Source organism: Lissotriton vulgaris, chromosome 4_1 (genome assembly GCF_964263255.1).
Source record: "Lissotriton vulgaris chromosome 4_1, aLisVul1.2, whole genome shotgun sequence".
NCBI lineage: Eukaryota > Metazoa > Chordata > Amphibia > Caudata > Salamandridae > Lissotriton > Lissotriton vulgaris.
The window spans coordinates 1,476,218,211-1,476,245,664 of record NC_141691.1 but is presented as its reverse complement, the minus strand read 5'-3'; the positions used below and the strand labels follow the sequence as shown (position 1 = coordinate 1,476,245,664).

Here is a 27,454-nt window from a genome sequence, read left to right as displayed (position 1 = left end):
AGTGGGAAGTGAGTTCCAGGTTTTAGCTGCCAGGTAGGAGAAGGATCTACCTCCCATGGTGGTCTTGTTGATGCGAGGTACGGTGGCAAGGGCTTGGTTGGAAGATCGAAGCTGGCGGGAGGGGGTGTAGAAGGACAGTCGTGTGTTGAGGCATTCTGGTCCGATTTCGTTAAGTGCTTTGTGTGCGTGGGTTAGGAGCCGGAAAGTGATCCTCTTATTGTACTTTCTATTCTCAAAACTGTGTAAAATTAGTCCATTAGGCCCACTGTCAATTGGAAGGCACTATATATTACTCTCCTTTAAATTGAATGTGCTTTATAACAATAACTGCAAAAACGTGTTTTGTAAAGACTGGAAAATCAGTTTTTCAGTTTTTTGGGGGTTTGGTAGCCAAATAAACACTAATCAACGCTGATTTCAAAAGGTTTGGAGAAAATTCCATTGAAATCCACAAAAAAAACCCACTGAAAACAGGACAGCTTAAACATTTTACAATGCTATCAGTTTTGAGTTGTTCTTGGTCTTGATTTTTTTTGTAATAAAATGTAATTTCAAAGCTTTTTGCCCTAGGCCTCCAAAGTGTAGGGCCTACAGAGACCTGTAAATAGAGGTATGCTTCTTTGCAGATAATGCAAAGATTTTGCAAACAACTGATACATAAGAGTGATTGGCATTACATGATGAGCCATGATTTGGATAGGTTAGATCATTGGATAGAAGTTGCTATCTTACTTTCAGTACAGAGAATTGAATGCAATCAAATTATTGTACATAAGTCTTAGGAAATTGTGTATTAGCAGTATGGTTTTAAATGCCAAAGCAGTACTTGTATCTTCGAGTTGGTTATTTCTAATGAATTTACAGTGTCTAAGCTGAGATAATATCTACCAAAACAAATGCCAGTACTGTTAATTCATTTAAACTCTTATTCTGGTGGACATATTGAAAATCAAACAACATGTGTCATGGACTTATAATTCTGTCTTGAATCAATCTTTTTCTTAATTATTTTTCTTGCCATAATTTATAAATGTTTCACATTTCAATTTTTTGAAAACCAACAGAAAACAAAGATCACATAAACAGACTTTACATCAAAACATATTTACATATTCACATTCCTAATTTGCATTCAACCACTCATTCAACCTTTTCAGACTCACTTCCATTCATTCAACGCATTCACAACTATTCCCTACTAGATTACACTTTCATTTTATTCATTTCTATCTAAAATTCGAAAAACAAGCCATAGTACACAGTGTCATCAAATTATAATCTTTTCATACAAAATCAAGTTTTTTTTACAATCTTATGGCTGATGCATAGATGGTCTACGCGTTTCAAACTCTTGATAAATGCTGAGTTCTCATCAGGACCCAATAGCTTCTCTTATTGTAGCTGTACAAGAATAGTTGTTCAAACATACCAAACCCGACGCTGAAGAATTAATCTCTTTTCAATGTGGTACTGAACTGACCCATGTACTGTCAATAAATATGCAGCACTTCACTCATGGCAAAATACGTCCCTGGGTCGTTTCTTTTCTTTTGGATTGGTAAAAACCTGTGGGTTCCTCTGTTGGCTTCCTGGCTACGGAACCCAGGATGCCAGCAAGAAGTACCTACTGATAGAGCGATGCTTCCTCCTCCTGAGCCACTACCAGGTGAGGTGAGGCTCATTTCCCCTGCACAATAGTGGTACAATTGAGCCATGTGTAGGGAAGAAACAGACACCTAGGACCACAGGTGATGACGTTCCTTTTTATTTCTATTCTCAATTTGTATTGATTCTTATCACTTTGGCACTATTGCAGTAGCACTATTAGACAGGTCCTGAAGAAGGCAAGGACAATTTAGTCCATTGTTTTGCTGAAACATGTCGACCTATACCATCTAGCCAGTTATTTGTTTAAAACTGCCTTCTGCTATTCTGTTTTTAATATTGGAGGATTGAGCAGAAGCAAGAATAAAAAATGTGTTGCTCCTTTACCCAATTTTAACTCACTCTCACATTCACATGCACTGCAACCCCATCACCCACTAAGAGAAATAACTGGTTAACAATACAAGGACAGTACAGCGGGCTACTTGGTTGATGAAGGATCTTCCATTCTATCCTTACACATCACCTATAGTTCGTATGGTAGCAGGTCCTTAAGGAGTCCCAAATTATGAAGGGCGGTACCGAGTGGTGACTGATGGGTATCCTTACTTCACTAGGATAGGTTAGGATCAGTTAATCTCACCTTTCCTGTTCTTTATTTTTATTCTTTGTTGAGGAATTCGTGTTGCATCACTCAGCATGTTTGGTTGCTTTTTCAGACCCATAGATACTTATGTGTGTGTTACGAAGTATATAGGGAATGTGCCTATGCTTGGTCTCTAAAAATTCCCTCAGGCCCTATCCACCTTGTTGTTTTTGATGCTAAGAACAACCCCTTGCATTATCCACGACACTTCATAAACCTATGTATTTTCTAGTGAATTGTGCATTTTTTTAAATTAGTGTAATTCTGTCAGTGAATGCTGACTCGCACTCACCGGTGGGAATGACTTCATTCACGGTTCGCTCTTCAATCTGATTGAATGCTGGCATACATGTGATAATGGGAATTAAATATCATTTATGAGTCTGGCATGTTAAGATAATAGCTGGCATTGAAGAGATCAGTTGATTTTTAGTCTTTCAAAGTTCAGTGTACAGTTAGTTAAACCTTCGGCTGATATGTGGCTTAAGGCTTTTTTCTCCCAGCAGCTAAGTTGGATCCATCACATTTGTCGAAAGCGGTCTAACGTAACTGGAGAAACACTGCAACCAAGGCATAGAACCCATGATGGCCATCTTACCATATATATTGGATGTGGTTTTCTTTGCAATATCCATGGCATTTTATCAGCATTGTGCCTTTTAAGACATGTTTTTCTTTTCTTGCAGGCTTACAGACTTCGTTAGTATTTTCTAAAGAGTTTGGGCTACTGGAGTTTGTCTACAAGTCGCTCAGTATTGAAGATGTAAGATCTGCTCTATTTATTTATTTTTCATTAGTTCAAAAATGTGTACTTTCTTGGCATGTGAGGCTATTTATTTTAGACAACACATTGATTCTTCTATTATTTCTTTCTTTTTTGCTTTGCTTATAGTTTCGAGATTGCAGAGAAGAAGCCTTAAAATTCCTGTGTGCCTTTCATGAGAAGATTGGTCAGGATGTGCACCCATATGCCTGTGATATAAAGGTGTGTTATTGTGCGGTACCCAATAGGAAAGTCAGTCTACCTCAGTGGGAGTGTCTCAATGCTTCCGAGATCATATAATGTGCTTCCCAGTACGCAGGTGGGCGGTAATGAGTGTCATTACATATACATCTTTGATTCACGAGAAAAGTGGTACAATACCATAAATATGCTAATCACTTCTACTAAAACGGAATGCTTTTTTCTTGATGTGAAAATGAGTTGTTCGATTAATACAAATCATTACAAAGTTCTAGATTTCTGTACAACAGTCAAACAGTTACACCTTCATACTCCATATACAATGCATAAAAACCAGTGTTCCTACAAGGCAATACTACCAATGTTAAAGTTCTCAGAAAATAGTTACGCACTTAAAACATTGCACTTCAGTGTAGCAACAACATTCCTGCAATCCTTGCTAGCTGAAGTGCAGTGTTCATTTCAATCTTAGGATAAGCTAAGAAGTCTCTAACAATTCTTCCTTACTTGTACCAACCAGTCTAAAGGAAGAAATTGAAAGTGCTTCCCACTATCTTCGACATTTTAACTATATATACCACCAGTCTGAAGGTATCTTACTGTAAAACCATACTACTACATACAGATACATACACACGGGGGTGTACTTATTGTTATGTTTGTGAGCTCGAGCCTACTGGTGAGCTCATAGGATTCCCATGGGTTGGCTTCTGCTGCTGCAATGTCTCAACGGCTCATGCACCAAAAAAAAAAAAAGAAGCATGTCTTCTTCCAGGATGACATTGTCATGGGATCCAGTAGAGCAGACAATGATAAGGTGCTGAGTGAGGTACTTCACATTCTGGAGTTGAATGGTTTGACTGCTGAGGAGTCAAAATGTAAATTTGCAAGAAAGAGTGTAACATACTTGGGACATGAAATCAATGCATCAGGAATTTGTCCAAAATCCGAATTAGTAGACGCCATCAAGGGAGCACCTGTTCCACAGAACAAGGAAGAGGTCACGTCCTTCTTAGGCCTGGCCGAGTTCTATTCCAAATTTGTTCGAAATTTCTCTGAGTACAGGGTGACAAGATGTGAATCCTCTGGTTATTCTCCTTTTGAGTTGATGAGAGGGAGATCGCCTCGCACGAAGGACAACATGGGGTAGTTGAATAGCACTACTGTGTCATGGTTTGTTAAGAAGGTGAGAGATTCTCTTGTTGTGAGTCAGACTAAGTATAAAAACAAATATGACCAATAACATGGGTCTAAAAATGTGTGTTTACGTGTTGGTGATGTGGTTAAGGTAAAAAAAAGGGAGGTTGACACGCAAAGGGGAAAGTACATTTTCACCTCATCTTAAATTAATTAAAGTTTTATGCAATTCTGCTCTGCTCAGCGATGGGAAAGTATGGCATGCCAATAGAATAGCTTTGTTTAAAGGTAAGAGCAATACTGTTTCAGACGTATTTGTTTGTGACAGCATTGTTGGTTGTAACCCACAGACTAATGTTCGTCCGTTAAGGTATGATTGGATTGAGGATGTTGTCCTCAGAAAATTCTATTCATCATGTCACATCTGTACCTTTATGTTCACGTCAAGGTTCAAGGACATGTCCCTTTACTGTGCCACCAATGGCTGATTCTAATGTTACAGAAGGGGAGAGTTGTGTTGGCAGTGGACAGAAGGGTAGTACAAAGGGTGGAGAGGTCACCAGAGTTGGTAGAATTTGTGGCAAACCAAACCGATTGATTATATTTCTCACATATGTCAAGTTTAGTAGTTATTTTCAATTACACCTTTCATGCCTTCTTTTGTGCCTGTAACTGCTACTTTTCGTTTTTGTGTTCTTTACATTTGTACTGGAAGTGGAGTGGGGTCTTACACCCTTATTTTCAAAGCTATTGTATTTCTTTGTGTTGTTTTGTAAGGGGAGGGAAGTGTTATTTTTGTGAGCTCGGGGATTCCAATGCCCGAGTTACCTCGCAACATGGAATGCTATGTGATCACTAGTGAAGAGAGCAAGGAGATAGATGGGAGGAGGATCTTCTGTTTCTCCTCTACGCTGTTTTCTGGATTCAAGTCTACAATAAATGTGGATCACAACATACTCGACTCGGAGTGATGATTTGCGACACTTATTAATACATATTGAACTATTACCCAAATGGTCTAAAAACCAGGTAAGATTTATAAATAATTGCTTTTCATAAGTCTGCCAAGTATAGTTCATCGTAACAATTTAACCAGTTCTTTAGCTGTCAACTCCATACATTTATCAGTCTGTCAGTCAATTGTATTCCTATTCCACAATTTACTATGTAAAATGCAGTGCAGTTACAGGTCCAAATACAGGCTTAGACGGATAAATGACTACTTCGCTTTGTCTGCAATCCTGCCTTGTGAACTTCCTTTGAGGGCTGATGCGTGGGCACCTTTTAAGTCTGGCAAAACCAACCTTTTATTTTATTTTGTCCAGCAGCCCTTCAGCCCATTGTCTTGCTTTGGAGCCATTGTCTTCAGCTATTGTCTTAGGACATTGATAATTGCATCTGGCATAACCCATTTAAGTCCCACCATCATGCCATTTGGCGTTTCGATGTATCCTTCCGCCTCCTAAGAAGAGCCTACATTGGAATGGATGTAAGAATATGTGTACATCTGAAGAGTAAACTCAGTCAGCACATATTGTGTCAGATTAAATTATCTCATACCTGCATGGTATATAACCAGTCAAGTCCATTTGGGCTGGCTTGGGCTGCCAGCCTTTTGGCTTTGTTAGTGTTTGTTTTGACTTGTCATGGTTTTAGTAAAACTTTTTTTGGGGTGAGCTGCCTGGCCCTTACACACATTAAAAAAAATGACTAAAGGAAAAATGTATTTTTGTTTTCAATAAGCACATTTTGGCCCTGGCGCTGAATGGTACTACTTTGTGTGCAGATTTTCCTTTTTGTGAAAGAAGAGTGCCGTTACTCCCAGTGAATATTTGCTCTCTTAGTGACTCACAGTGAAGTTAGCCAGTGGCTGAATTGGGCTGTCACACTGCCCCATGCAGTATGCTGTAGTGGGTAGAAGAGAAATTTGAATGACACAACAACAGAACAGTGGGTGAAAATGGTTGGCTGAACGCCTCTATAAGTAAGTATATTATACATATAACTTCAGTAAAAAAAGGGTATTGGCTACCAGCAAGCCCGAAAAGCAATCCTTTGTTATCCTTTTATTTTTATCTTTAGGATTATTTGGTTGAACTTTCGGTCATTCATACTGACCATTGTTCGGGGCATGGCTGCTCTTGCAGTAAAAAAATCAGTCTGCCAGTGACTTTGGCAAAGCCAGTACATCTGGCTTATAACTGAACATGCAGATCAGACCTTTAGGCTTTGCCAGTTCTTGTTACATGGGTGACACAGAAATAATATTTTGATTTATGGAGATTGACATTCCGACTGATTTTGGCCCATGCTTAATTAGATCTGCTTGGAACCTGCTCAATTTACATGGAGCATTCTGATGAAGGAGCATTTTAAAGTCCTAAAGAATGCCTCCCTATTAGAACTGGGGGACTCGAGTTGGCTGAGGTAGGTCACTTAGTCCAAATAGGGACCCTTGCTTCTTGTCCGGGAAAGGAGGGACACACTCTTAGATAAACCTTGCTCACCCTCCGGTAGCTTGGCACGAGCAGCCAGGCTTGTATCCAAGGCAATGTGTAAAGTATTTGCAACCACACTCCCAGTAACACAGTGATAACACCACAAATGGACACCACACTGATTTGGTAAAATAGCGATATCTTCATCAAGAAGAAATACGATGAGACCAAACGATAAAACTATCCAGCATATGCGTATTCATAATTTTTCACTGGGCCGGTTATTAGGCCCTCAATCACTTGTAGGTTCTTGCGGTATTAATGAGCAGTTCACGATGATCTAATGCAGTTCTAATGCAATGCTATGCAGTTCGTAATGCAGTTCATAATGTAGAAATGAGACAGTCCTTAATGCAAGTACTAATGCAGTTAGTAAAAGCAAGTCATAATGCAGTTCGTAAAAGCATGTACTAATGCAGATCGTAAAAGCAAGTAATAATGCAGTTCATAGTGAGCGTACTAATGCTGATTGTAAAAGCAAGTAATCATGCAGTTCGTAATGCGATTCGTAAAAGCAATTCGGCACTGATCACGGTGCTAGTGAAGGTCTTTATGCCACTCTTGAAAGACTCGCGGTCAGCGACTGCCAAAATATGCCCCCAATACTGTTATGAAGGAAACAAAGTGCAGCTCCACACTCTGACCCCGGTACTGCCACTCCTCGGAGAGTACCGGCCGCGATACTGATTTGAGCGGAGGGTCGCACTGCAAAGATGGGTCAGGCCGAGAACGGTCTCTCGTAGCACGCACTCCGCCCCAGGCGGCGATACACGCACGTTCACTGAGCGTTACCTGGGGGGTGCAGTCTCTCTCTCCTCGCGGCTTGGGCGTCACGTTGTTCGGCTTCGGGTTGGCGGCGGCTGCTCCTCGCAGTTAGTCGGCCAACCAGGCAACACACTAGCAGCTGATCGACTCCCGGCGCGATTCTGTTGATCTTGGGCAAAGGACCTCGGACACACAATGGTGAAGGTTCACAGGTATCTCCTTGGCAAAGGCAGGCTCGGGCCGTCGGCGGTGATTTCTCATGGCTTCCCCTTGGGATGACAGTCCGGGCCTCTGGCGATAACGATCACAGCTCTTCTGGTCACTCTGTCGATCGAAGCAGAGCACAAGACGGCTCTGGGGCACTCGGTCACGGGGCAATTCTCACAAAGGCTGCAAAAAGCAAAACCACACAGTGTCGCTGAGACACACTTGGAAACTTTAATATTCCTGAGTTTCCACAACAGGGAGCCAGCTCCTCTCGGGCCCTTGGAGACAAGTTACTTTAGGACACAGCAAAGTCCTTTCAAGAAGGGGGAAACAGCACACAGCAAAGTCCCTAGTCCTCTCCTTAGTCAAATCAGCAAACTGCAGACCAGCCCCAGAACACACAGCGAGGGCAGTCCGTCTCTTCAGCTGTTCTTCTTTGCTAGAAATTCCTCTTGATCACAAAGTAGTTTCAATAGTTTTTCATGCTTGAGTTCAGGGGTTTCCGCTCTCACATTTATACCCCTAAATGCCTTTGAAGTCCTTGTGTTCAGGGGTCTCTGAGCCTGGCCCAAACCAGACGTGGGTGCCTTCCTGCCAGTGCACACCTTCTTTTTTTGATAGTGCTGGTCTGGGCCTCAGACACTCTGCAAGAGGTAGAGCCGTTCTTTTGTGGCAACAGCACAGCCCTCTTTGCATCAAAGGGGCTACTCCTCCCACCACACCAAATGCAGGCTATCCTGTTGCTGTCTCCCATACTCCTCTCTGGTGTCAGTACACTCACCAGACCCCGTCGCATCCAAACCCACACAGTCGATACACAACCAGGCAGAGGCATGCAGGATGGTTAGGAAAAGAAACCAGCCACTTATAAAAGTGTGGTTTCTAAACCCACAATTTAAAAACCATCTTCACAAAAAGATATTAATTTCTGAGTTTAGGAACTCTAAACTCCATCTCTCCATCTTATGGCTATGGGAAGATATGCTGGAAACATGTGACATAGCATTCCCCATTCTGTCCTATGGGCAAGATTACCTTGCAACAGTGAAAAACGAATTTGGCAGTATTTCACTGTCAGGACATGGTAAATACCTCAGTACAAGTCCTACCTTTCACATCCATTGCACCCTACCCAGGGGGTTACCTTGGGCCTACTATAAGGGTGTCTGATGTGCATAAAACAGGGAAGGGAAAGCCTGGCAAGTGGGTGCACTTGTCAGGACAACAAGGCATTTAACAAACTGCGCGCAGGCACTGCAATGGCAGGCCTCTGATCTCTTTTTAGGGCTACTTGTGTGGGTGGCACAATTAGTGCTGCAGGTCCACTAGTAGCATTCGCATTACCAGCCCTGGTGCACATAGTGCACTTTACTAGGGACTTTACTAGTAAGACCAACATACCAATTATGGACAACCAATTGCCATCACACTTTTATACAGGGCACTCTTGCACTTTGACACTGATCAGCAGTGGCAAAGTGCGCAAAGCATCAAAGTCGGCAACACAATGTCAGAAAAAGGTCTAGGAGGAAGGCTAAAAGTTTAAGGAATTTAAGCCAAAAAGGGCCAAGTCCAACACCCACTTATCTGATCTGTATGCAAGAAAGGGGTATAGTTGGTGCACTATTGTGCTTTTATTTCTTCTGAAGTGGGTGCAAGCTGCAAACACTATTATGGGATTACACGGTAGTGGGGGTGGGAGCACGTGGAGAATTAGGGCTGTGCACTAAGTGATCTAGTAACTGTGAGGATACGTAAGCTGCAAGACCCTGTTTCTGGTTGTTGTATGGAATAGGTCAGAAGGAATGACCGTGTCAAAGGTTCAAGCAAATTAGATATAAAGTGGTCATGATGGATAACAGACCGTCTTCAAATGAGCAGGAAGCTAAGAGGAAAGAAATTACTTGCTCAGATCCATGCAAAAAGTGAGGAACTGCACCAAATGACTTTCTTTTTCCAGTATCCCTCAACACATTGTAAGTAGTCCAAGGTCTTTGTGTGTTAAAAAAAAAATAATAATGTTGCGTGGGACGGTAATCCTATAGGGTGCAAAGACCCCAGCTATCTAATTTAAAAACTACAACTTTACTGTCCAGCTAGGCATCCCAGATCAAGTGAAAAAGCTTTGCTCGCTTCCCCACGTAACAGAAAATCCCGAACAGGAGGTTGGTCTTTTCCCTATTTAGCTCCTCTGTACTGAAACATATTACCTTACCACATGCATACTTGCTCTCACCAACTGAAATTCAGGAAAACTGCTCAATCCAGAATTGTTTTCATTGGCTCTTCCTTTGGCTGCAATCTTTCTGTGCGCCAAGATACCCCCTCATGAGGTGATTTGTGCGCTATATAAGTTAAATTAACATAGCAATTACGTGATATTCATTAGCAGTCTTTTTTTTGCAAAATGTTTGCTTTATGCTCAGAATGAATCGCATAACGAAAGCTTGTTACAAGCTTGACATTTGTAAATTTAAATATGCATGTTTGCTAAGGGAATCGTCATGCTTTACAGTATGACAAAATATCTTTAGCAATTGGTAGAATATAGATTCAAAGGTAAAGTGGTAAAAAGACTTCTTGCAGAATGACCATAAGAGTAGTAAACTCTGAACTTACCTGCTGGTCTGGTAGGTGTAAACCTCAAACTGTATTTAGTGAATGAACAACCATCCCAGAATGTCTATATGTGTATATATATTCACTGAAAAAACCATAGGTTTCAGCCACGTTATAGTTAGGAATTAGCATTTAAAAAAACCTTAGAAATTTACTGAACACCATAGGTTTCACCCATGTTATAGTTAGCTGGTCATTTTACTCATACAAAACCATTGAAATTCCCCCGTTATAGTTAGTTCAGCTAACTATAACTTGCGCGCCCGCAATGCACTGCTGATGACGTCACATACTACACTCATGACTTGGTCAGTGACATCACTCATCACATCACCGATGACATCTCAAATGACATTACTGATGACCTCATCCAGTGAATGCATGTCTTTCTGAAAAATAAATAAATATTTTTTATATATATATTAAGAAGGAGGGACTAAACGCAAACCCTGTGAGCACCGGCATCTGATGAAGGCAACTCAGCCGAAATGCATTATGCCCGTTTTTTCCTAATTAAAGGCTTTCCGAAATTCCCCCTTGTGGCCTCTCAACTTCTGTTACTGAAGGGGTTGTTTGTTTTATATATATATCAATCTAAAGGTTGATGGAAAAATAAATGGGTAAATAAGTGTCTAAATGGATGTTTTTTTGTAACATTGATTGTATAACTGTCTTATTAAGTATACCTTAGTGAATACATGTATTAGCAAGTAATGTTTAAATCTGTAAATATCTGTATCAGTGTCTCACTTTGTATATAAGTGACTGCATGGGTTGGTGACTACCTACATGAGTGTCTATATGGGTTATTAGTTGGTTTTTTGAGTATCCGAATGAGTGTCTGTATGGTTTGGTGAGGGGTATTTCTTAGCTCACAGATACATGAATGACTGACTCACTGTTTGTATGTGTTTTGAAGACGGAATGTGTGCAGTACTGTATGGGTGGATGAGTGTGTGTATGGGTGTGTTAGTGAGTTAATCACTGTCTCAATAGTATCTTTATGAGTAACTACATATGTTTTAAACTAGTATATGTGAGTATTGATGTATATATGTGAGAGTGACAGATTGGAGGAGTTCCTGTATAAATAAGTATGTGTTTCTATTAGTGATTGTTTAAGAGAGTAAGTTTGTGTACGTTTCTGTAGAAGTAAGTGTAGGAGTATTTGTATAGCTGTATATGCAAGTAAATGGATGTTTGATAGTTTATTTGCATGTGTGAGTATGTGTGTGAGTAACTCTATGGATGAGTATCGGTGTGTAACAGGATGTATAGGTGTATGAGTACATGTATGAGTGACTACATGTATGAGTGACTATATAGAACTGTTGCTGAATGAGTGTATGTGTATGTAGATGTTCGAATTACCCAATAGGTTGTTGTAACTGGTATTGGTATCTCCATTATTTTTGAAAATTTTAGTTTCTATTTTTGAATGTATGTATCTAAGGTTATATTAGGGTGAGAGGAGGTCTGCCACTCTTTCACAAGGATGATGTCATCAGTGAGGTCATCAGTGATGTCATTTGAGATGTCATCAGTGATGTGATGAGTGATGTCACTGACCATGTCATGAGTGATGTAATATGTGACGTCATCAGCAGTGCACTGCGGGCGCGCAAGTTATAGTTGGCTGAACTAACTGTAACGGGGGAATTTCAATGGTTTTGTATGAGAGAAATGTCCAGCTTACTGTAACATGGGTGAAACCTATGTTTTTTTCAGTGACTTTCTAAGGTTTTTTTAAATGCTAATTTCTAACTATAACGAGCCTGAAACCTGTGTTTTTTTCAGTGACTATATGTATGCACTGGAAAACTAAACACCCACGTCCTTTTCAAAGAAATGGAAAGTTTGCATCTCTGCAACCTCTCTAATTTTTCAACTTGGTCATCTTCCACACAACAACCACAAAGACACACACCTACTTGCTACCATTCTCGCCTAAGCTTATCAATTATTCTTCTTTAATTCAAATTCAAAGTGCAGGCCCTTTATTCAGCCTTCTTGGTAACTACTACCCTTGAATAGCAGTGGGTAATTTGCACACTTCTGTCCTTTCTTGCGTCTTTTCTACCACAAACTGCGGCAGGTTTACAAGCCCCTTGCGCCACTTTTGCATCATTTTTCTCAGGACCTTGTAAATCTTCCCAATTGTGTGTACTTCATGAACTTCCTTTCTTCCTTATTTGTTGTACTAGTTTCTCTTGCTCCCACTGCGGAATCCAACACCCTATCTGTGTAATGACCTGGAAATCCAAAGATCCACTTCACTGACAATGCAGTGGGTAGTTTGCGTCTCTCCAACCTTTCTTATTTTTCACGTTTTTCATCTCCTACTCAATCTACACATCATCCACACATACACACATCTAATTGCTGCATTCCTTAGCTGTGATTATGAACTATTCTTCTATTTTATATTCATATTCAAAGTGCAAGCCCTTTATCGAGCCTTTTTGTTGTAACTACTATTCCAGGAATTCTGCTCATACACAAAACTGTGCATAAAGACTTAGGACCTCAGTGAATTACGGTGTACCATAACCCACCTTACTACACAAACCCCCTACCAAACTAGCAATCAGTTACTCTTTGGTTCTTCACCCTAGAGCAAAAACACCAATGACTAGTCAACCCAGAACATGTGACTTAGATTACATGAAGTAAAGTGGATAACAATAAAACACTCTTTCAATATACTCTTACACCAGTCAAAAATAAGATGTAAATAAAGACACGTGCAACTTTGAAATGTTTATTTCTAACGCCATAATCTCATGCACAGTACCTTAGAAAATACAACCAAACATATTATCAGAAACAAGGTTGTCAGCATTGTTACTATTCTATGAAATACAAACGGAAAAAGCATCCTATAATGCTAAATGTAAACAAATTTAAAATATACCTACATTTCACCCACCCTACCTAGCGGATTAGTTTATAACTACAGAAAGTCTCATAGGATTACATGGGCACACCCATACCTCCTGGTACTCAGCTGTAGTGGATCACATTCAGTGCTCCACAAACTGTCAAGAAACGAATGTTCTCCAACTGTGTGTAACTTTGCCTCCACAATGGATTATGAAACGCGCAAGTATCAGAGGTGCCCACAGCTCCATATGTATTATGGCTCGAACATGCGAGGATCATTCTGAATAACAGACACAGTATTCAAGATAACCTTGATGTTCCATGCTCTCAATATACACACAAAACAAGCGAGGCAGTTTACAAATCTAGCATACCAAATTATTCTCATATAAAGCAAAATACTCCACCTTCTCTAAACAATATCACAATTACGTGTCGTGTGCAAAGCAGAGCAGGAAAGCAAAAATAGTGTGTAAGCTTCTAATAAACCCATGCTAACTTAACAGGCTGTGAGTGCAACACTCTGCCCCACGGCACCCTTTCTTGATCAGAGCACGTGATCTAAACGTGGGCGAATTAGGAACGCACAGTCCAAGCCTAAAAAGCAGAGTCAAGTTCACATTTCCCCAAAAACGTTTTTCGCTCTTTGATAGAAAACAGTAACTAAATAATAAAGAATACGTAGAAAAATCAAACAGTCTTAACACCTTGACTGCTGCAGCAATGCGCCCTCCGTGCTGAAAATCCTTGGAATCCATTGTTCATGACGAGCTCAGCTCGTCATAAGCACACGACCAGTGTACTGCATGACGAGCTGAGCTCGTCATGAGCATGGAAGGGGTTAATCCAACAGCGTGTAAGCACAGTATGTAGCAACAGCCTCAAAGAGGAAGTCATTGTTCTCATCCGAAATCATTTCAGCCATCCAATTCAATAGTGAGAATGAACATACATGTTCCACAACAACTGGAGCCTCTATCACCATCGGAGGAAAACTCGGGTCATCTTCAATGTAACTGCGTGCCAAGAACTCAAGCGCTGCTGCAAAAACATTCCAACGTCCCATTATTCCATGTGTCGCTGCTAAGGCCATAATCCCGCCGCCAGAACAGAGCAAGTCATGAACCACTAAGGCTCATCAACTGGTCATAATCCGCGTTGGGAGACACCGTACTGCAGAGACACAAATCCAGGGCCCAGTTTTAATCGCAGCTCCGGCAATGGAACACAAGTTGAACGCATGTGAAAAAGGAAAATCGAAACGATAATCCATAAGCTGCACTCAACGTTGCAAGAGGCAGCGCTCCATAGTAACTAAGCATTCGGTTGCGGAGCAGTAACAGCAGGGACATATTATCGTCTTCTGCAGGATGTGCATCCATATTTATGTAAACAAATTAATAAAAGCACACCGGCAACTAATGCGAGTATTAAGCGCAATCCACCAAAGATGCTGGAAAAAATCGAATGAAAAAATCCCAAAAAGACACCAAATATACTTTCTACAGAAGTCACAAGGCCACTGCTTCTGACTTTAAAAAAGTAAGGTAACCCCATAGTCAAGGACACATTAAAGATACTCTAAATTAACGCCCCAAAATTCAAGAGCACGTCTGTATTTAATAAATCATGCACTTCTGTGCGGGTGTTTGCTACATAAAGGACAAATGTTTCTGTACCAGATATAAGAGCGACCTCTTTTTGAGACAATAGCGCTCTTATACGACTCATTTGGTTGACTCTGCTTTCAAGGTCGAAATCGACCGCCAGATGGAAACATCCAGCTTCCCATGCAGAGGAGTTAACACAACTTTTTTTTAATCAAACCACACACTCCGTTACCGTAATCATGTAAGCGATGCCTGCTAACATTGCACAACAATCTCCATTATTTCAAAGTAAATAACTCCCGTTTCCAGTAAACTGAACGTTATGATAGCAGGTGTCGGACTACCTTTCAAAACTCAGTCCAAATCAGGCGCATCTTGTATACAAGAGCCATGCAATTGTATGTGTCTACAAATTAAGGAGTGATCTGGTACTATTGTGCAATCCTCGCCATTCACATAGACTTCTTTTCTCTCCCTCAGGCACCTATATGTAAATGGTAATAACCAAGCTTCATGGACATAAGCTCTTCCAAAACATCCATATCTGCCTATAGCATAGTATTTCATGCAAACCTCAAACTTAACCAGGTTAAAAAATAACGTTATTATACTGTGGATAAGCCACATACCTGAATTGGATCTCCAATGAGTGACCGCATCTAATCATTCTCATAGCACGCCCTGTGCTCTCATTTGACAGTGAGAGAGTGATCGCACCATAGTTTATACTGTTAATCATTCTCAGCATACACTACGAATATGCTTCGAGGTTATGCGTCGCATCAAAGCCTCCGTTTGACGTCATGTACGTCGCCCCGTACAAAAAGATGCAAATGTTTTTAATTGTTTAAAAACATATATTCATGTATTTAATGAACATACTAACAGAAGACTTAATCTAGGATAATTATGGAATATTTTTTTTAAGTTTCAAAAAATCCTATATTCTATATTGTATGCGTGCAGCTGCGTGCCACTCCACCACGCCCAGACCCGGTTCATAAGCACGCGTGATCGTCACCACAAAACCATTAGCACGCATATCGCTTTTCCACACATGCTTTTACAACTAGTATGCATTTACCACACATAATAAATGCATAATGTTAATAAGGTTTTTTTGTTGACCAACACGTGTTGTAATGCCTGTGCCTTACGCCCTTCAAATTAGTATCTAGGTATACGTGTGTCCAACTCTGATAAGATCGGATGCCAAGGACAAACACCGTGGTATCTGTGGCACCAAATCTCATCGTTCACAGAGAAAATATACGCAAGGTAAAATGAAAGTAACAGGTATAATAAAAATAACGAAGGATAACTACTAAAATGGCGGTTGGACGGAGTATGTAATCAACGTTTGGCGCCTCGACACTACATTTCAAATAAATATACATACAATATGTTTATTAAAATATTACAAAAGTATAGCACCGGATAACACACATGACCCGGGAAAACAAAGCGGCAAATGTAATACCTAAAATCAAGAGATGTTTGCTTGGCGAACTTGAAGAAAAAGAAAAAAAAGTGCACTTGCAAACAAGGCTGCGCATGCATAGACAGTACAACTGATGCAGCAAAAAAAAAACGGAAAGTTTTATATACTGTCATAGAAATATAGCTCTAAAAATTGCCGCCGGGACCTAATAAACAAAACTGACTTCTAGTTTTTTTTCACCTTTTCCACCACGTACAAGTATTGCATGAGTACCCGGACAAGAAACGAATGTTCTCCAACTGTGTGTAACTTTGCCTCCACAATGGATTATGAAACGCGCAAGTATCAGAGGTGCCCACAGCTCCATATGTATTATGGCTCGAACATGCGAGGATCATTCTGAATAACGGACACAGTATTCAAGATAACCTTGATGTTCTATGCTCTCAATATACACACAAAACAAGCGAGGCAGTTTACAAATCTAGCATACCAAATTATTCTCGTATAAAGCAAAATACTCCACCTTCTCTAAACAATACCATAAGCTGCACTCAACGTTGCAAGAGGCAGCGCTCCATAGTAACTAAGCATTCGGTTGCGGAGCAGTAACAGCAGAGACATATTATCGTCTTCTGCAGGATGTGCATCCATATTTATGTAAACAAATTAATAAAAGCACACCGGCAACTAATGCGAGTATTAAGCGCAATCCACCAAAGATGCTGGAAAAAATCGAATGAAAAAATCCCAAAAAGACACCAAATATACTTTCTACAGAAGTCACAAGGCCACTGCTTCTGACTTTAAAAAAGTAAGGTAACCCCATAGTCAAGGACACATTAAAGATACTCTAAATTAACGCCCCAAAATTCAAGAGCACGTCTGTATTTAATAAATCATGCACTTCTGTGCGGGTGTTTGCTACATAAAGGACACATGTTTCTGTACCAGATATAAGAGCGACCTCTTTTTGAGACAATAGCGCTCTTATACGACTCATTTGGTTGACTCTGCTTTCAAGGTCGAAATCGACCGCCAGATGGAAACATCCAGCTTCCCATGCAGAGGAGTTAACACAACTTTTTTTTAATCAAACCACACACTCCGTTACCGTAATCATGTAAGCGATGCCTGCTAACATTGCACAACAATCTCCATTATTTCAAAGTAAATAACTCCCGTTTCCAGTAAACTGAACGTTATGATAGCAGGTGTCGGACTACCTTTCAAAACTCAGTCCAAATCAGGCGCATCTTGTATACAAGAGCCATGCAATTGTATGTGTCTACAAATTAAGGAGTGATCTGGTACTATTGTGCAATCCTCGCCATTCACATAGACTTCTTTTCTCTCCCTCAGGCACCTATATGTAAATGGTAATAACCAAGCTTCATGGACATAAGCTCTTCCAAAACATCCATATCTGCCTATAGCATAGTATTTCATGCAAACCTCAAACTTAACCAGGTTAAAAAATAACGTTATTATACTGTGGATAAGCCACATACCTGAATTGGATCTCCAATGAGTGACCGCATCTAATCATTCTCATAGCACGCCCTGTGCTCTCATTTGACAGTGAGAGAGTGATCGCACCATAGTTTATACTGTTAATCATTCTCAGCATACACTACGAATATGCTTCGAGGTTATGCGTCGCATCAAAGCCTCCGTTTGACGTCATGTACGTCGCCCCGTACAAAAAGATGCAAATGTTTTTAATTGTTTAAAAACATATATTCATGTATTTAATGAACATACTAACAGAAGACTTAATCTAGGATAATTATGGAATATTTTTTTTAAGTTTCAAAAAATCCTATATTCTATATTGTATGCGTGCAGCTGCGTGCCACTCCACCACGCCCAGACCCGGTTCATAAGCACGCGTGATCGTCACCACAAAACCATTAGCACGCATATCGCTTTTCCACACATGCTTTTACAACTAGTATGCATTTACCACACATAATAAATGCATAATGTTAATAAGGTTTTTTTTGTTGACCAACACGTGTTGTAATGCCTGTGCCTTACGCCCTTCAAATTAGTATCTAGGTATACGTGTGTCCAACTCTGATAAGATCGGATGCCAAGGACAAACACCGTGGTATCTGTGGCACCAAATCTCATCGTTCACAGAGAAAATATACGCAAGGTAAAATGAAAGTAACAGGTATAATAAAAATAACGAAGGAAAACTACTAAAATGGCGGTTGGACGGAGTATGTAATCAACGTTTGGCGCCTCGACACTACATTTCAAATAAATATACATACAATATGTTTATTAAAATATTACAAAAGTATAGCACCGGATAACACACATGACCCGGGAAAACAAAGCGGCAAATGTAATACCTAAAATCAAGAGATGTTTGCTTGGCGAACTTGAAGAAAAAGAAAAAAAAGTGCACTTGCAAACAAGGCTGCGCATGCATAGACAGTACAACTGATGCAGCAAAAAAAAAACGGAAAGTTTTATATACTGTCATAGAAATATAGCTCTAAAAATTGCCGCCGGGACCTAATAAACAAAACTGACTTCTAGTTTTTTTTCACCTTTTCCACCACGTACAAGTACTGCATGAGTACCCGGACATTTTTTATTTTTTTTCAAATAAAAATTGAGCCTAAAGATCCATGTACCACCCCCCTGACCAAGACTATAGGGTCAGAATGTTTCTACCCTGCCCCCATTCCTTATATCTCAACTTTGTTTTACTGTTTTTTTGTAACTCGGCTCTCGCGACAAACAAGATGGCTGCCAACATTTCCTGTTTTGGAGTATTGACAACCAATCAGCATGCAGCTCTTGCTCGTAATTGGACGTCTTTCCAAATGCGTACGCCTCAATTTTCCTTTAAAAAAATAAACATAAAAAATAGAGCCTAAACATCCATGCACGACCCCCTGAGCAAGCCTAGAGCGTCAGGATGTTTCTAGCCTACCCCCTTCCCTTATTTCTCAACTTTGCTTTACTGTTTTCTTGTGACTTTGTTCTAGCGAGGCACAAGATGGCCGCCAACACTTCCTGGTTTCGAGTGTTGACCGACAGTTCACAGCCAATCAGCATACAGCTCGCGCTTGTAATTGAACAGATTTCCGTACGCGTGCTGAACTCAGTCTCTAGATATCACTATGATTTTATTAGCAATTTTCTCAAACTACTGAACGGATTTACACCATTTAACAAAAAGCACAATCTGCGAACAGAACACTACCTCTCTGCCAAATTTCGTGTAATTCCGTTCAGCCGTTCGGGCTGTATCCCTGGCTAAAGGTCCCTATGGAAAATTCCATGGGGAAAACACGTTTTGGGACCCCCCTTTTTTCTCGGCCCCACTTGACGAATCACCCCCAAACTCTCATGGAAGGAGCGGAACCGAGCAGGCCATTTTCTTGGAGAAATTTAAGAAGATTCGTCCACCGGCGCCAAAGTTATTCCAAATAGAATGTTGCGGATTTCCTATGGAAAGTAGGTCTTGACTATAACTGCCTACTGGCGACCGCCAGTAGGTAATATAGATAGATAATATTATTATTTTTTTTTTTTTACAGAACATCAATATGTCCCCCTTGAACCATGTTTTATGAAGTGTAAAACACTTGGAACCAGATTTGCTAAAGACGTGCCATTGCAAAGTGATCAAAGTCTCGCTATGGCATTTCCTGTGCAGTTCAGAAGGTTTTTGGCGCTGAAAAGATGCATCTTTCTCAGCGCAAAAAAACATGTGTCCCTTTGTGCCAAGAGAACCTTAGTGGGGTAGATCAGTGCAAATACCCATGAATTTTGAGACCAGGCCCCAGCTACTAAGATAGCCTGACTGGCTTTGCATCAGTAGTTAACACCTCCTGGAAGCAAACGTTAAAAGGGGAATATTTATTTACTTCCCAAATAAAAAAACCCTGGCATGCAATGCATGTGTGCTGCAGTGCCAGGGTTGTCCACAGTTATGTGAAGATTTTTAATTTGTTAATGGTAGTCTACATTCTCATTGTAGCCTAATGAGAAGCCATAATCGGAATATATAATGGAGTACCGATTTATCCACAGTAGTTTTGTAGGAGCATAAGAGTTTTGGAAGTCAAGAAATTCAACGAGGTACGTCTTGGGAGTTTAGTAATTGGAATGATGTATATATAAGTCAATTTTGACTGTAAATAATGGCCCTGTATATAATAGATTCTTGTTGGTTTCTCTCCAGACTGTGAGCGTAACTTTGTACATAATTGAGATGGGTTGCAGTAATGTGCCCATTTTTTTAATACGTGGAACTCTGATGTAGTGCATAAGGAGGTGAGTCTCGTGCTCTCTCTATATCATCAACTGAGTCCCTGGACATCAGACATTTAATTATTAACTAAGGGTACCCAATATATTTTTGATACTAAAGGACAGTGGAAGTGGAGTGTACTTATGAGACCCCGTCCTTTGATTTATCTGAAATTCAAGATGCTACATCAATTTTGAACAGTGAGCATTAAATATAAAGTTCCATATGGAATAAATTTCTCCCCGAGTAGTATGAATCCCAATTTTAATATAGATATATTTTGTTTTTTTGGTATAAGGTTTCACACACTTTTTATAGTCCTGATGAAGACCCCAGATTGACAATATCAAGTTTGCGTGTGATAAGGAGGGGTCGAAACGTCGACGTGTATGATAAACTAAACGTCTTAGTCCGTGTTGAATAAGTGACTGTCCAATTCAACTGTGATATTTGACGCATGACTACCAAATAGGAACAGGACGTGATGAGAATTAATCATTTTTATGTGATTATTATTTTTGTGTATTGTGATGTGATTTATATATGTAATCTTTTGCACATTGTAAATGTTTGTAATATGATGTGATTTATATATGTAATCATTTATGCACTGTATATGTTATTATTTTTGTGTATATGTGTGGGTATAACCTCTATCTTTGCTTGATTTGTGTATGATTATTTGAAAGATTTGGGAGACCTTTTTTGAAAAATATACTTTTTCTTCTAACATTAAATGGTTATCCCACGGTGGGTGGGTGAATTCGATCATTAATGAATTCCTTGAGAGATAGGTAGCAGAACCATTGTTTGTTTACTGTAGTATTCCCCAGGTTCTGTACACAAACTGGGTAACCCCATTGTTATTAATAGGGAGGTTTTCTATCTGCTCCCTTTTTTGACTCTGAGATCTGTCATCCACACACTTATGCTATCCCGCCTTGCCTTTGGGAACTCCCTAGCTTGGTTGCTCACTTTATGTGAAAAAGAGACTGCAGGTAGTGCTGAGTACTGCGGCCCGATTGCTGCTAAAGACCCGAAAACATCATCCGGTTTTCAGTTTTTGATTTTATCCTCATTGCATTAGTTACCTATAAAACAAAGGATACGATTTAAGGCCATTTGTATAGTCCATCGAGTGTACCATAAGAAAGGCCCTCAACTGATTCAGCATCTAATTCAGCCTTATAGTCCTAGAAGCACATTAAGATCTGCTACTTTTTGTATCCTAGTAATTTCAAGAATCATGAGGTTTAGAAGTGGAGTCTTTTCCTTTATCCGGTCCCAAAACTTTGGAATTCCATTCCTGTTAAGATTTGTAGGATAGTAGGATAGAAAATGAATCCTAACTCGGGAAAGTGTTGAAATCCTGGTTGCTTGTATAGAATTTGTGGAATAAACCTGCTCTGTTGCATTGAGGGCTGGGATGCTTTATGGGTAGCCATGTATTCTACAAATGCCTCGGAATAGAATAGTAACTCTTTGGGTTACGATGGGCTGTGGCCTCCAGAACAGTTGTGATTTGGAGCAAAGTGGCGCAATGTCACATTACTGTACTTGGAAAACCTTTTGATTCAATGGCTCTTAACCGGGTGCTAGACCAGTTCACAGCTTAGCACGATCTCACAATGGGGTACAGTGAGCTCTCCGTGCTCTCAGATCAGAGATTCTGGGTATTTTGACTTGCTGAGGGTACGCCATACAGGCAGGCAGGCAGTAAAGTTGCAGTTCTCACCAGTCTTGAAGACACCAGCAGGTCCATGCAGATCTTGTCAAGGTGGAACTCTTGAGTCATCTGAGGGCAGCCCCAGCTTTAATTTACAGTTTGTGGAAGTTGGGCAGAGGTCCGCTGTCTTTCTAGACGAGTGCTTCCTACAATTTTGGGTACCAGCCAACCATGATGGGCTGTGGTCCTGGGTTTTTCCCACTTTGAGGAAAGAGGCTGTTGTTGGGTAGACTTGATTTGTCCTCATTCCATCATGAACTAGTGGTAACTGTGGTGGCATGTTTCTCTGTAGAAGACACTGCTTTAGCATGAATGTTTGTGTATCTTACACAAGACGGCTGTACTGTGAAGAAGGAAAGTAGATAAATCCTATGGGGGGATGGATTAACCATATTTTTTGTGGAAGGTTTCACCCTTCATTTCAGTAACCGTTTGAACAAAAGGGGTATTTGTGATCTACTTGCAAAAGTAACAAGCATTGGAATAGCCAATAAGTCTCACCTTTGGGACCTTGTAAGTAAAAAAAAAAAAAAACAGTGTAAGACTTCACGTTTACATTTACTGCATTCTAAATATGAAGTAAATGTAAACATGAAGTCTTGTATTTCAATTGTTTTTTTTTTTACATACAAGGGCCAAAAGGTGAGACCTATTGGCTATGCCACTGCTTGTTTTCAGTGTTGTGATGCTTCAAATGCTTGTGGTCTCACTGTGAGAAGTTAGCCTGGCATATGATGTCCACTATTCTAGTGGGCACCTTGTACCAGTCTAAACAACCCTAATTGATGGTTGTAAAGTCAACCTTATAGAGAAGCTATCCTAGTGGTAGCATGGACCAGCAGTCTTAGGCTAAGACCTCAGAAAGCATGTGAAGCAAGCTGTTTTACCAAACATAATCCCTTGAATACCAAATGAAAGGACACCACACAAGGTATATATCAAATATATATGTATTTATTTCTAACACGACCCCTCTGAACTGTTTGAGGTCAGAGATCGAAGTACATCACAAGTTACTCAATTAGCATACGATAGGTTGCACACAGTTTTGCCCTAGGGGCCTCACAAACCATATACTAAGTAAGTGGTATAAGAACCACTTCAGAAATAGTGAATAGGCCTAGGGTCTAAGGAATCGCTGGGGCTACACTAGACAACCTATGGTTAGGAAGTAGGAGACCCACGGGAGACGCGTGCAGTGTCTAAACACAGTCGCGAGTTACCATTGACTTTTAATGGAGAACGAAGAAGTTACAAAGTTACTGATTACGGGCACTTCCTGATGGACTACGACAAAACCCCTTTAAACTAGGACACTTGGGCGTGGCCAAGATGGCGGGGTGAGCGGACGCTTCCTCCCGTAGCTCCTCCGGCCCGGCTCAGCTCGAGCCCCGATTTCTGCGCTTCTCTCCCCCCGCAGCTGCTTTGCGGGTGGGGGAACTGTGCCGGAGTTCCTGGTGCACATTTTGATGCTACTTTGACTCCTATCGCCCTGGGGGCAGTACTCCGAAAGTTTGCTCGAAGATCGGAACACGGAGGAGAGCCTGGGAGGCGGAGCGAACTGCGGTGCTGTCCAAGCGCCTCGGCTGGGCCGGGTGCTGAAAGCTGGTGATCCCGAGGGATCGGACCCGACGTGCTCCGCAGAGTAACAGAGCCCTCCGGCCGAAGCCTACGTGACCGGGTCACCGGTACACAGAAGACCCTGGACCCTCGCTGGCGCTTTGACCCCTCGCTATCGACGACGGTGCATGGTGCGGAGTGGACCCCGGACCTGGTGGCTAGAGACAGAGGCATCTGCGCGGCGGCCGACCTGGGTGTACCCGCCGGTGCAACTGTGAGACACTGGCTTTGAACTTTCCTTGCCCATTGTGGCCCGGGGGTCGCCGGCGGTCTTGCCGGCCTGGGCCGCTCTCCTGGGTCCCGCCCTGCCGCCATCTTGTCACTGAGGAGCTGGAGCTGGCGACCTTCACCCGCGCCTTTGACGAGCCGGTGCCTACTTCCGCCCTGGCTCCTGACCTAATTTCCCAGGGAGTGTGCTACTGAAAGACCCGGACTTTGGCCCCCGATTGCCGCCCTGGTCGGAACTATGATTGTCTCGCCCCGACCTGAGCCGCCATTTTGTCGCCTGTGACGCATCAACCTTGTCTTCGGTGGGGTCTCCACATTTGGTGCCCACGAGCGACTGGACGCATCTGTGGCGACCGGCCCTGAGCCTTGCCCATTGTTGAGGCCACGATGACTGGGAGAGGAGGCGCGAGAAGGGGAGACCGCACTCTGCCAGACATGCTCAGCAGAGCCCAGCAGCTGCGAGACAGGACACAACCGTCGCCGGGGTCCTCCCGGGCCTCGGCGGACGCAACTGGAGGTGAGCCGCCGGTCACGAGGTCCTTTATGGAAGACTTATTCAGCTCCCTCAGGGACGATTTCCAGACGCTAAAGCAGGAGGTGGCCAGCGAGGTCCGAGAAGTGCGCAGGGAGGTAGAGGGCCTTGGCGAACGTGTTGACACGGTGGAGACGGCGGCCCAGCGCCGAGATGAGGAGATAGTCCATCTCCAGCAGGACGTTCTCCGTCTACGGGAGCAGTGTGTCGAGCTCCAGGCCCACTCTGAGGACCTCGAGAACAGGTCCAGGCGGAACAATATCCGGGTGCGGGGGGTCCAATCCGCGGACGAGGGAACGGACCTGGTGGCCTATCTACAGGACTTGTTCCGGGAGATTTTGGGAGAAGATGCAGAATTCCCGATCCGCATAGACAGAGCGCATAGAGTGGGCCGTCAGCGCCAGTCATCAGCGCCCCCTCCTGATATTCTGGCGTTTCTGGCTGATTTCCCCTTGAAGGAGCGCATTATGACAGAGGCCCGCAGGAAGCAGCCTTTAACTTTCAGGGAGAGGCCCGTGGCGCTCTACCAGGACCTGTCCGCCATCACGCTGCAGAAGCGCAGGTCCTTCCGGATTGCTACGGACTTTCTGCGGGAGCATGAGACGTCCTACTCTTGGGGTCACCCCTTCCGTCTAATCTTCAGATGGAATGGAGTGTTACATCAGCTGCGCTCCCTCCAAGACATCTGCGGGGTGCTGGGGCTCACAGCCACGGAAGAAGACGGAGCGACGCCCGCATGGAGACGCTCGGAGAGACGGAGCCGGCTAGGATCGAGGAGGAGACAATCGCCGGCGACTGCGAGTCGCCCTGATTCCCCTACCATCAGGGCGGATATGGCGGAGGCCCTGAGAACGGCGGCCAGGACCTTGCCTGAATCCAACGGCGTGGCCATGACGGCCTAACTTTACTCCGGGGGGAGAGACTCTTAGCCTCTACGATGCTGGGTTGGGCTAGGGGTTGGGGGGGGAAGGTTGGAGGTGAGTGGCTGAACGTCCACTTGATTGGTTTCTGCGGACTTGCCCGTTCGGGCTGGACTGAGACAATGGGGTGTTTTTCTTTGTTTATGGTTTTGGCTAGTTGCCATGGGTTGGTTTTGGGAGGGCTTAAGAGTTGGTTTGTTGTTGGTGGGGTCCCGTCCGATGTTGCCCAAGCACACGCGAGGCTGGCCTTGGCCTTCCCTGTGCCCCTGCCCCGCGCGCCCCCTCCGCTGATCCCTCGCTTGCTGCACAGCGCTTCGATCCCCTGGGAGCGATGCCGTCCTTGAAGGTAGTGACCCTTAATGTTAAGGGTCTGAACAACCCTGTGAAGCGCAGGGCGATCCTTTCCCTGCTAGAGGGGACGCAAGCGGACATTTGCCTTTTGCAGGAAACTCATCTGCTTCCCAAGGATTGTCACAGGTTGCGCTCTGCCAAGTTCCCCACCCAATTCTTCTCTTCGGCAGCGACCAAGACTGCAGGCGTAGCCATTCTTTTAGCTAGCTCTTTCAGGGGCGAGGTATTGTACAAATATGCCGAGCAAAAGGGGAGGCTCCTAGTGTATCGCATGCGGCTTGGGGGTATCGCCTTCACGGTTGGCTCCGTTTATAGCCCGAATGACCACCAGGATCGTTTCCTGGAATCAGTGTTGGTGGACGTCACTGCCTCGCCCGATCGCCATGTTGTCTTGGGGGGAGACCTAAATATGGTCTTTGACTCGGCTATGGATAGGTCTGCCCAGCGCTTCCCGCAGACGGGGGAGCTTTCCCGAGCGGTGCAAGACCGGATTGCGGAGATGGATCTACATGACCTCTGGCGCGCTATGCACCCCACCGATAGGGACTATTCCTATTTCTCCCACGCGCACCGCACTTATTCGCGGTTGGACTACCTTCTGGTGAGCGGACCGCTGCGTACGGCCGCCACGGCGGCAGACATCGGGGTCTTGTCCTTGTCCGATCACGCACCGGTTTCCGGAGTCTTCGCATGGCCGGCGGCCTCCCCCTCCAGAGGGATGTGGCGGCTTCGGGATACCCTTCTACATAAGAAATCGGTGGTGAAGCGAGTGGAGGAAGTCATTCAGGATTATCTAGTCCACAATGGCAACTCCGACACGTCTCTAGCGACGCAGTGGGCAGCCTTGAAGGCGGTCCTCAGGGAGGAATTTATCTCCATTTCCTCGGCCGAGAACAGGGAGCGGCAATGTAAGAGGGACGAACTGACTGCGCAGGTCAGGGAACTTGAGCAGGTTCACCGCCGAACAGGGGCTCCTCGAGTTTGGAGACAGCTGAAAGCGGCGAGGAAACTCCTCTCTGCGCTAGACCTAGATCGGGCGGAATACGCTGCGTTGCGTCTGAAGCATGCCTTTTATACGGGCGGGGACAGATGCGGTAAGCTCCTGGCCCATCGGCTCAGGGCTGCGCAGCAACGCAATGTAGTGAAGGAGCTAGTGGGTACAGACGGGGTTTTGGTTTCCGGAGATGCAGAGGTGGCGGATTCCTTTCGTAGCTTTTACGAGGCGCTATATGCCGCGGAACCCTCCTCACCGGGAGACGCTGAGGACTATCTGGAGTCGGTGACCCTCCCGGTACTAGAGCCCGCCCAGGTGGACCACCTAGAGAGAGACATCCATGTGGAGGAAGTCATCTCCGCTATAGCACGATTGAAACACGGTAAAGCCCCGGGCCCAGATGGCTACACGGCCTTGTTCTACAAGACC

At 43.0% G+C, this 27,454-nt stretch overlaps 1 protein-coding gene across 1 annotated transcript in view; it reads left to right on the top strand.

Annotated features, from left to right (window-relative positions):
• The window catches only part of PRKDC (protein kinase, DNA-activated, catalytic subunit), a 2,818,033-nt gene that overhangs the window by 4,793 nt on the left and 2,785,786 nt on the right, over nt 1-27,454 (top strand). The window contains exons 2-3 of the mRNA XM_086965729.1: nt 2,938-3,014; nt 3,144-3,236. Coding sequence (XP_086821855.1) covers nt 2,938-3,014; nt 3,144-3,236 — 170 coding nt within the window. The remainder of the gene's footprint in view (nt 1-2,937; nt 3,015-3,143; nt 3,237-27,454) is intronic.